Raw genomic sequence first — 11,739 nt, 5'->3', positions numbered from 1 at the left:
CGCTATATTTTATAGTATACTGTATATGCTGGAAAAAATGTATGTTAAAAAAGCAAAGTACTGTATCCGGAAATTATGGTTTGAGTGTATATTTATTTACGATCCATCTCGCACATAAATAAAATCGGAATAAAAGTATTATAAAAATGTGTTTTCAAGGGTTCATTTAGTTATGTGTCCCGTTTGTTGTAATAATTTACTATGAGTCCTTAAATAACCTAGTAATTACATTGAAATGTAATTATCCTGAGCTTTCCATCTCAGTGATTAGCTGCAATGCTCAGACACAGCCACTGACTTCACAGTTGTTTTGCAGGTCATTGAATAAAGGATCGTACAAGTGTCAAACTTCCCATGCTCCTTGAGAAGTGCAGCTAATTTTGCACCACACACATTTAATTCCAAATTATTCAATTGCTACCAGGTACCCAGTTTATACTCTTGAATGTATCATAGATAATAAAGTACCAAGAACAAGATAAAGTGACTTCCAACTGACTCGAACTTGCAATCTTTTGATTGCAAGCTGAAAGCCTTACCACTGTACCATGCTCTATATAAAAAAAAGATAGATGACCATGGTCGATTTCGAACATGTATCAAAATACATATTTGGTAACAGAATCATGTGGCTTTATGAGTCAAAATTAAGATATCCAGATAACCAAACAGAGTTCAAAGTAAATAAAAAAGTTCATCTGTCTTGGTAATACAATACATAGTTTATTTGGATCAGAAGTTTAATTAGAATATGCAAAGTTCAAAGGTCTCGTTTCTTTGCTGATCTTCTCCGCTTGGAAGGTGGTGGCGTTGCAGACGGAGTGCTCGCCATCACGGGTTCAGGGGTTGGTACTGCTGCCGCCGCTGCAGCTGCCGCTGCAAGCTCCTTTTCTTTGGCCTGGGTTGCAAGACAGCTAGGACACGCCCATTTTCCAGTGGGGATCTCCTGAAGGCCAACGCAGAATGTGTGGTAGCCTCGATCACAGTCATCGCAGAACATCATTTTATCCTGTAAAAAATATAATAATGTTAATAATGTTGGTAGTATTCAAAGATAGTTTTCCCCTTCTTATTAAATGGTTCTTTATTCAATAATATTTCACAAAAGAATGTAAACATAAAATCTAGGTCAGTGTCAGGGTCACAAGACAAACACCATACAAACATTAAAATTTAAATTATAAAAAAATAAATCAATGTTGCATTGACAAAACCAATTAATCCCCATATTTACATTTACAAAGATACATCCTGCAGAAAGACCTAACCGGTGCCCCTGCCTTACCAACTGCTCAGCACATCTCTTTATATTGGGATGTGTAACAATTCAACTTATTTTCAACCTCAAAAAGGCTTTTAAACTTAAACTATAAAATGAAAAATTCTAAATTTAATTCTATTTTCAACAATTTGTTAGTTTCCATTTCAATGCAATAAATTTAGGCATATTCCACAGCCATACAGTACATAGAGCCGATTGACCATATAGTCATCCATTATTAGGAAGCTTTCGATATGCATGACTACATAACACTAGAACAAATTCACTCATCCGTGACCATGTTACATTCTCTACACAATATAGATTCGGGCAAAATTGCGTCCTAGAATCCATGTAACAACGAGAACTCAATGTTCTCACATGCGTAGATGACATCTTTAGTGACGTCATCACGTTCTAGGTCCTGCCGTTATCGTGCAATCGAAAGCTCCTATTATGTAGAAGTGCTGTTTACTACGCTGACCTCATCGGTAGGCTGTCCGCAGCAGAAGCAGGTCTTACACTCCATACACTGCCATGGGTACGTCTTTATCACATCCACCAGTTCATTATTCATCTCTAGACAGCTGGGATGACCTGAAAATATAACATAATAATGACATTCTTAGCCTTCTTGTCTTATATAATATTTCATTATTCTTAAATATACTCATATTTTTTCGAACATAACATTATCTACATTTATTTATCAATTTTTTATATTTCACTGTGCAAATTCAATTTTACCTTTGTTTTCACCAATAAATTAATTTGACTTTGACATTTTGTATAGTGTAGACATACAATCTTAACAAAAATTCCATTGTTTTTTTGGACAATATAGTTTATCATATGTTAATGTGTAATGCAATTTGACATGTATTTACACCTGTTAGTCCTAAAGACTGAAGATTAGTATCCACGGTATCAATCAATCAACCAGTCAATCAATCGTTCCATTTATAAGGTGCCATTCCAACAGTTGTTATAACACACAAGCAAACAGAAACACTTATCAACAGGTACATTTATGAAATGTTATATATATATATAAGCTGACAGTTTTGAACAAGAATTTTGATTGGTTCTTTTACTTTCGCATTCATATATTATACAGAACATCATTTACAACAGTGCAATATGGATATAAAATAGAATATATATATAGATATGATTATACATATTGCTCTAAAATTCTTTATTCTATGATGCTGTACAAATGAAGTTTGAGTTTTCGACCATGAGAAAAATTCTGATGTTAGCAAGATTTGAACCCCTGATGAACCGGTACAAACTCACCGCTATTATCACACTGTGCGCAATGTATAAGCTCCTCAGGCAGATTAAACTTGTTGCATGATTTGTCCTTCAGACATATTCCACAAATCGCATCATCAATTTCTTTTGGCTACAAAGGTAAAAAGATATAATATTATATGGATTAACAACTAATCGTACATTAGTTTATTCTGGTCCTTCACAAAATGTATCCATTTACTGTGGTCAAGTTTGATATAAAATATTATGGAATATTATAACCAGGATTTTTTAAGGAAGATTACTAATGACAGTTAAAGGTTTTGGGAGTATGTACACACAATTTGGGGGTCAAGGGAAAGAAGCTTAGTGGGGATCAGTAAGTGAAGTCCACAGGTGCTAAAGCATTCCAGCAAAAATGGTGAACTTAATCATTTTTTTATGGAAGTGGAAGGAGTGTTTGGTTTGTCAGAAAATTACTTGGTCGAAAAGGTAGTTTGAATCATTAAAATTCCATCCCTTGGTTATGGGTCTGAAAATTTAAAAGAAATGTTGATAAACACCTTTAACAGCAAAGCAAGGATGTATACTTATGATGGCCCCATAGCATAGTTAATTAAGCAACCTATTTGTACCTGGAGGTTCTGGAGTTTAAATTCCAATGGAGAAAATAGGTTTTTTTTTTATTTTTTCAAAATACACTTATATGAATATAAATAAATAATATAATGAAAATTATTTAATAAAAAAAGCATAACAGAACATCTGAAATAAATTTAAGTAAGAACTTTTTAGAAATATGTATCCCATCACCACAAAAAGTAACCACTTTCAACTGAATTGTGTTAAATACTAAGTGCAACATCTACAGTTGTTTGGTTTACTATGGCTGTATGGAAAGGTGATTTTATTCAAATTAACACAAATAATTAAAAAGGCTTGTACATTGTTCAATGAAATGTTTTCCATTGATCAAGAGTGAAGAAGCTATTTAAAAAGAAGTTAGGAGGCCTTAAAACTACAATGTGTAGAGCAACAAGGTTTTGCAATTTTTAATTATCACATGCTAAATAATACGCAGCAGAATAGTATTTAAATTACAATGTTTTTGTTAATATTTTATTTCTGTAAGAATGTTTAGAGCAACAGAATTCCAATATACCTGAATGGGGACAAATAAATATGACACTGAGATATATAAGGCTGTAGTACATAGAACTGAAGCAAGAATGGCAAATGATAACATAATACTGTATGTATGTGACAGAGTGCCTGAATCATGAATGTTAAGATACCTTCTACTCATCATGAATTCTAAATGGATGAATACTCATGAATATTCATCAACAAATAAAAATCAGACTATCATGAATATTCATAGAAGAGTGACGTGATAACCTCTAATGTTCATCTATGAAATAAGGTCCCCATGAATACTCATAAGATATAAAAATCAATGACTTTTGAATATTCATAGAAAAAGACAGGGGTTACTACTTATGTTCATTCATGAAAAAGTTAGCTGATGACATCTCATGAATATTCATAACTAATGGCAATGACTGACTCTTCATGAATATTCTTAAGATACGAAATCAATGACTTTTCATGAGTATTAGAAATGGATGAATATTTATGGAAACTAAATGCTTATTAATATATCATTCGATTTTCTACGTGTATGATTCCATGAGAATCAGATGAAACAGCTGAAGTAAACTTTATCACCTGAAATGCATTCATTCTGTTGTCTGCTGACTCCATCTTGCATATCAAAAACACAAATATAAGCATGTTAAGATAGCATCAAAACTCATTAGAGTGCCTGGATGTTGAGCTAATAAATACAAAGGTTAAACATGTACTGTCTATGATAAATGCCAGACACCACCCAAGATTTAAATGTTCTTCTTATTGAGTCTATTCACAAGCTCATACTCTGTAGAGCCATGTCAATTAAGGTCTAAATACTCAACATTCTTGTGTATAATGGTGAAAGGATTTGTAGGAACAGGGCCAGGATGTGAATGCTCCCTTCTTGACCCCAATCATTAAGACTAGGTTCAAACTCAAGTTATGCTAGCGCAACACTAAGTGAGTGGTGTGATATTATGCGCAATGTAATCATGTTCATTAATACGCATCTGATAAATGACAATTGTTGTCAATTTCAAATTTAGAAGCTCTTAGGCAATTTAAATATAACATTTCTATTTGTTTAAGGTTTTTTTTATACAGTTATCATAGACAGTATATCTTTCATGTGATCACATGCTATTATGAATGCAAATATGTTCATTTCATATATCATTCTATATGATTATATTATTTGGAAAAGTAATAGAATATCTTATTTAATATTAGTTGATTTAAACATGCAAATCATGCAAACTAAAAAAAAAACACAAATGATCTCCAAGTAACAAACTCATGAATATTCATAGAAGAGTGACGTGATAACCTCTAATGTTCATCTATGAAATAAGGTCCCCATGAATACTCATAAGATATAAAAATCAATGACTTTTGAATATTCATAGAAAAAGACAGGGGTTACTACTTATGTTCATTCATGAAAAAGTTAGCTGATGACATCTCATGAATATTCATAACTAATGGCAATGACTGACTCTTCATGAATATTCTTAAGATACGAAACCAATGACTTTTCATGAGTATTAGAAATGGATGAATATTTATGAAAACTAAATGCTTATTAGTATATCATTCGATTTTCTACGTGTATGATTCCATGAGAATCAGATGAAACAGCTGAAGTAAACTTTATCACCTGAAATGCATTCATTCTGTTGTCTGCTGACTCCATCTTGCATATCAAAAACACAAATATAAGCATGTTAAGATAGCATCAAAACTCATTAGAGTGCCTGGATGTTGAGCTAATAAATACAAAGGTTAAACATGTACTGTCTATGATAAATGCCAGACACCACCCAAGATTTAAATGTTCTTCTTGTTGAGTCTATTCACAAGCTCATACTCTGTAGAGCCATGTCAATTAAGGTCTAAATACTCGACATTCTCGTGTATAATGGTGAAAGGATTTGTAGGAACAGGGCCAGGACGTGAATGCTCCCTTCTTGACCCCAATCATTAAGACTAGGTTCAAACTCAAGTTATGCTAGCGCAACACTAAGTGAGTGGTGTGATATTATGCGCAATGTAATCATGTTTATTAATGTGTTATTATTACGCATCTGATAAATGACAATTGTTGTCAATTTCAAATTTAGAAGCTCTTAGGTAATTTAAATATAACATTTCTATTGTTTAAGGTTTTTTTTTATACAGTTATCATAGATAGTATATCTTTCATGTGATCACATGCTATTATGAATGCAAATATGTTCATTTCATATATCATTCTATATTATTATATTATTTGGAAAAGTAATAGCATATCTTATTTAATATTAGTTGATTTAAACATGCAAATCATGCAAACTAAAAAAAAACACAAATGATCTCCAAGTAACAAACACTGCCCTCAGTCATATTTCATTAAATACCATTACGAGAATCATTTTTCTCTCTTCTAAAAATTCAAAAACGCTCTCATCATATGACTGTAAACACTAAAACAAAAGTGATTTTTAGAGAAAAAAAACTTTCTCCCTTCAAATACCAGAATTTAATAGACATTTAAATTATAGACATAGACAAAAACTTTACCTTGTAAGAAAGCAGAATTTGTTGCTGTTCTTTCTGAGAAGTTTCTAGCTGATCCATAGATATAGCAGGTGGGGGAATGTTGGTTGTTGGAATGGCTGATGCATGATCCGGAGAGCCCTTATACAGATATCAAGAGAATGTTAGATGTAAGAAAATTGCTCAATATTTCTGTACAAACTTTGCATTTAATATACTTAGCATTAAACGAATAAAAACAACAAATAATCTCTCCCCTGCTACACCCCCTTCCCCTTCCCCAGAATAATGTGATAAAGTGCATTGAGTCCATGAATGGTATGATGCGCAGTATGATACTGGCATATTATTATTATTCTAATAAGGAGCAGCCAACGGACTGTACAACTAAGATTTAGAAATTTGCAATATGGTTTGGTTTCTCAAAGGGGGTTCATTCGAAAGCAGTATTTGGGCAAACCATAGAAATTATTTTGTTACAGGTATTGTTCTCCGTACCGGTTCACTGAAATCTGATATTGGTTCCTCCTCGTCTTCCCAGCCGGGTTGTCCTAGCCTACGCTGGTCTTGCAATTCTACTGGTCCGTAGAGTGCAGTCTGTAATGGGAAGTAGTTAAGCTCTTCTGGTGTATATCTGAAAAATATTTTTAAAAATGAAATTTAAAATATAAAAGCATTTTTAACATCTTTGATTATATGAATGAGTGATTTAAGCATCGGTATTGTGTGTGTTTTGGATCTGTTTGTAGGGAGGGGTTTGTAGAATGGGAAATGGTAACAGTTGTAATTGTCACTATATTAGTTATATTATGATATTTTTTTCTTTTGGTTAATGGTTATCTTGATTAAATTCTCAACATAAGCAGATGACACTATCACTACATTGTCCTGAAGAGGAAAAGAACAATCAATTCAAAACTTTAAAATATTCTAACACATCAATTTTTTTCAAAACCATTTACGTGATGTACTGCAAATTAATAGAATAGAATTTTCATAGGATGAAGATTCTGATTTTGCACAAATTAAAACAGTAGGCCTAGTCTTAAAAAACCTTTTTCTTTACCATCCAGAAAATATAAATCTATAACAGGTTAGATAAAGGGCTTACTTTCGGTAAAAGTTTTGAAACTGGCCTGGTATCAGGGCGACAGGATATCCATCCACTTTGGTTGATCCTTTCTTTATTTGCTTGACTTTGTTTTTGGAAACTTGAACAACCTTTGTTTGATAAAGTAATTTCAGATGAAGACGATAATAATAATAATAATAATAATAATAATAATAATAAAATAACAATAATAATAAATAAATATTAATAATATTAATAAAATAATCTTAACGACGACGACGACGACAACAACATCAGTGACAGAAGCAAATTCTAGGCGGTGGGGGCCCCAAGCCAGCCCAAGTACTTTCCTCTCCCCTAATTTAAAAAAATGGTTTTAAAAACTCTGGTGGAGCGGAAGTGGTCAGGACCCTCCATATGTGAAAGTCTCTCCCTGGGCCCTCTCTATTTAAAATTCCTGGATCTGCCAATGAATAATTATAGCAATAACAGCAATAGCAATATAATAACAATAAAAATATAAACAAAGAAAACATAATAATTAGAAAAATACTCATACGTTTCTATCAAATATAGTACAAATGTTAAGCATTAAAATATTTGATAAGTGCCATTGGGTACCATTGTCTGTACGTCTAGAAAGTATTGCCTTTCTTCCCTGCGTTCTCGCATTAACGATGCATTGTATTCTGCAGCTTGTTTTACTGCTCGTTGTGTGTACTCCTTGACTTTTCCTGTATCTACAGTTGGCTGGATAAATGTATAGAACATTAGATTAATACACAAAATTATGTAAATGAATGTTTTAAACATGTTTCGACATGTCCCACGTCATCATCAGGCAATAGCGCTGTGTTTTTCTAATTATATAATTAAATCATTAGAAGCTAGTGATCAACATTGTGGTACAATGGCATGGTACCAGAAATATATCAATGAATGTTGAGGTTCAAATCCAAGTACTTACAGCCTCATATTCTTTATGTTTGTTGCTAATATTTTGTCGTTCCTTTTCTTGTAAAACTTTTAGATAATCTGTGTATTTCTTGTTATAGTCCTTCACCATAAGGTCATATACATCTTCTGATTTCAAAGCTGTGAGGCCTTTAATTAAATAAATATATATTTGAATATCTATTTGAAAAAAAAAAATGTAGAAATTAAATGATGTATGAAGATAAAGTTAGTCCTGTATTCTTCACATAAAGTATTAAAACCATCTGTCCCTGTTTATTCCCATACCCAAAGTGACCTGTTCCTCAGTTACCACTCCACGCTCTCGTAAGAAATCCTTTTCCTTCATGTCCATCACACGTCGTTCAAGATCTGACAGATATAAGATTAAAAAGTAAAATCATAAATTCCTTAATTTCATAATTTATAATTAATGTGTTGTGCATAACTGCAATATTAAAAATAATTTTATATATTGTACTTTAAAAAAAATTCATATACTATATACATACAAACTATTCAGTATTCAATTTTAGCAAGTTTAGCATTTAAACATAAAAATGATGTTATATGGTGGTTATGATGGTTTGAAAAAAAATTATATTGTCAGCATCAATGTCGGAACCCAAGACCGCCAGATTACTGGTTAGTGGCTCTACCCTCCAAGATCAGGCCATTAGGACATGCTTCTTTTTAAAATTAAAAACAATAAAACAAATAATATTCAAATAATATTCATTTGTTTTCAATAATATAATAAATATATACAAATTTGTAAAATATCAGTTGATTTAAAGAATGGTGGAAAGACTATAAGAGCAGCACCTGGATATTTCCTTTTGAAAGATGTCACACCAAGATATTCAGAAATCTGTTCCTGTACAAAGTACCATTCTCCCATTCTATCAGGTGGCCACTGATACTCAAACAAATTCTCAGGAGGCATAGAAATGCTGAAAACAATGATATAAAACACAACAGTCATAATAAATCTAAGCAATTATTAATTACATTAATTATTACTTATTATTATTTATTATTAATTCATTTTTACTGGTTCTAAATGGTGTAATACCTTTCTTCTTCCTCTTCAACCTCTTCAAATTCTTCTTCCATTTGTTCAATCTTCTCTTCAGTTGTTTCATTTTCCCTTTCTTTGTCACCATTTGTTATCATTTCTTTCGTTAAATTTTTCACTTCCTCAACACTATCTTCTTCCTGCACATTTTTCTGAACACATTCTTTCTCATTATCTTTTTCCTCCTTTTCATTTTCCTCTTCCTTCTTTTCTTGAATACTGTTTTCATCATCTGCTTTCAAACTCTCAGATGCATCATCTACCACATTTTCGAATTTCCTTTCCAGTTCTACTTGTTCTTCTTTTTCAATCTCAACTTTCCCCCTTGAATCTGTCATTTCACTATAATCCAAATCTTCCAGTTCTACTTGTTCTTCTTTTTCAATCTCAACTTTCCCCCTTGAATCTGCCATTTCACAATAGTCCAAATCTGAGCACAATTTTTCCTTAATTTCTCCTTCCTTAGATTTATCACCACCTGTACTCAAGTCTTCTGGTAATTCTTGGGAAGGTTCTCTTGATTCATTTTCAAGTGGAATTTTCACTTGGTTCTCACATATCTCAGTTTCTGCCTTTTCTGCTTTTTCATTTACGTTTCCTATGTCGACATCTAAGTGTTCAACTGAAGTGAATTCGGTGTTGATCCGAGTTGTCTGAGTGGCAAAAAAAAAAAAATCACAATGAAAAAATAATTATTTTAATTGAATTTTCAGATTGTAAACATCCTTTTTACTCTAGAGTACACCTATCTATTCAGTAGGTTAGCTAGTTACAGAAGATAGCATCACTGTTTAATCACTAGGCCTATAGTTACAGTATTTTAAAGTCCTAACAAAAGGTAGGGGCCGTTTAAATGAGTTCATCACAAGTTTTGAAGAGAGTTGATGATTCAGTGGTGTTGGGTTGGCAGGCCACCCTAAACCAGTGGTTGCTCTGACAGGAAGTCTATCGACAAGGGTCCAAAAGTCTAACAAGAACTAAAGGGTGGCCTAGGGACTCAGTCCTCATTTGGGTTTAATTTTTTAATTTAAATTAGACTGCAATACTGGCAAATTAATATTTTCAGTTTGACAAAGTTAATTTCCATCATGCTTACCCGACGGGGAATTCACCTATACCCAGATGGCACCACCACAGCGCCCCTGCTCTGAAGACACCCTGCCAGACCTTGTGAGGAAGTATTGCACTCCTCCACCAGGCAGGGAGCGTCCACAAAAAAAACCAAAAAACATCATGACCTTACTTACTGTGCATCAAATGACTGCACTGGCGCTTACTTTATAGGTGCTAGTACCTAATTAGTTATGGTTATAAGAGGAAGTGCCATCATTTACCACGAGTAAGCAGGGAACAGTGTAATTCACTGTTCCCTAGAGAAAGCAGCCCGGGCCGAATGTCTTCTCCAGTATTAGTACCAACTCATTATGTACTGTACTCTACGCATAGAGAAAGGTCTAAGCTAGGCCTATGCTATTGCTATACTACACTACACAACGTTTGCTATCCCCAAGCGTACAACGACAGCTTCTGCGGCCGCTGCCCGACCTAATAACAGGTATAGATTTGCCGGTGAATTTCTGGGCCTAGGATTACCACAGTAAAACATGCAGTATAACAATATTCTTGCATACCTCCTCCTTCTCTTCTACTTCATTGTTTCTTTTAAATGATAAATCCATTTCAAATTTAACATCTACAGATACAGTTTCATACAATTTTTGCTATTTTAGAAATTGTCAGCATCACTCCGTCTCCAGATCTCTTTGTTTTGGTTTTGGTTTGATGGTGGCGCTATTTATAATTCATAAAAAACATAGCCATTCTGTTCTCATCAGTTCGTAAGAGCAGTGCTCATTAATGGAATAAACGCCCCGGGGCGTTATTGTTGAGAAGGGTTTCGAGGAGACGTTTATTCGAGGGAGGCGTTTATTATTTTTTTTGTATAAAATGGATACGTATATACTCAAATTCAAGGAAAAAATAAACGCCTCGGGGCGTTTATTCCAAACATTATCTAATTTTATACGCCATAGATGTGGGTGCGCTAATTCACGAAATAAGGTGATTTTTAACTACTTGACCTTGATTTTTTTTTGAGTGGGTGACTGGGGAAGCGAGTATATTGGAGGGGCGGACGCACCCCCACCCTCGCACCCCCTAGATACGCCACTGGATGGATGGATAAATTGATTATTATTATCATCAGCTTGCTCTTCTCTGAATTTAATAAAATTATTAGATTGATTGATTTGATAATTGATTGATTGATTATTGAGTAAGTGTTAACAGGTTATGGGCGTCCTGAAGAATGTATTTTAAAATATGTTTCGTTATCAGTCACGTCACGTGTTTTCAGTGAGTCTTCACAGTAGGACTAAAAGAACATTTAAATGGGCCTGAGGCCCACATCAATGATATCCCAGTTGAGATTATGTTCCAATATCAGTG

At 33.4% G+C, this 11,739-nt stretch overlaps 1 protein-coding gene across 3 annotated transcripts; it reads right to left on the bottom strand.

Annotated features, from left to right (window-relative positions):
- Positions 1 to 73: 73 nt before the first annotated feature.
- Positions 74 to 11,068, bottom strand: LOC117125483 (PHD finger protein 10-like). 3 transcript variants are annotated; one of them, XM_033271977.1, is made up of 13 exons: positions 10,923 to 11,068; positions 9,289 to 9,944; positions 9,039 to 9,166; positions 8,502 to 8,585; positions 8,227 to 8,363; positions 7,881 to 8,009; positions 7,299 to 7,408; positions 6,686 to 6,821; positions 6,212 to 6,328; positions 5,310 to 5,345; positions 2,561 to 2,669; positions 1,746 to 1,858; positions 74 to 1,009 (listed from the first exon to the last, which is right to left on the bottom strand). In XM_033271977.1, exons 1-13 carry the CDS (start codon positions 10,968 to 10,970, stop codon positions 761 to 763), a joined length of 2,052 nt encoding a protein of 683 aa, XP_033127868.1. In that variant the 5' UTR covers positions 10,971 to 11,068; the 3' UTR covers positions 74 to 760. The 3 variants fall into 3 exon arrangements, with proteins under 3 accessions (XP_033127868.1, XP_033127869.1, XP_033127870.1); XM_033271978.1 differs by lacking the exon at positions 5,310 to 5,345 and adding an exon at positions 4,247 to 4,282; XM_033271979.1 differs by lacking the exon at positions 5,310 to 5,345.
- Positions 11,069 to 11,739: the final 671 nt, after the last annotated feature.

Source organism: Anneissia japonica, unplaced genomic scaffold, assembly GCF_011630105.1.
Source record: "Anneissia japonica isolate Jap-2015-1 unplaced genomic scaffold, ASM1163010v1 scaffold7731_len1735946_cov199, whole genome shotgun sequence".
Classification (NCBI taxonomy): domain Eukaryota; kingdom Metazoa; phylum Echinodermata; class Crinoidea; order Comatulida; family Comatulidae; genus Anneissia; species Anneissia japonica.
Note: the sequence above shows the minus strand (reverse complement) of the source record. Positions and strands in the feature narration are given on the sequence as shown.

What these genes read in the sequence shown, in the direction of transcription:
- LOC117125483 (XM_033271977.1), bottom strand. Translation starts at nt 10,970, where the DNA reads ATGGATTTATCATTTAAAAGAAACAATGAAGTAGAAGAGAAGGAGGAG. An exon ending in GTTGAAGAGGAAGAAGAAAG is followed by an intron (nt 9,167 to 9,288) that starts GTATTACACCAT and finishes CATTGTTTTCAG; the next exon opens with CATTTCTATGCCTCCTGAGA. An exon ending in ACAGAATGAATGCATTTCAG is followed by an intron (nt 2,670 to 5,309) that starts GTGATAAAGTTT and finishes TTACCTTTGTAG; the next exon opens with CCAAAAGAAATTGATGATGC.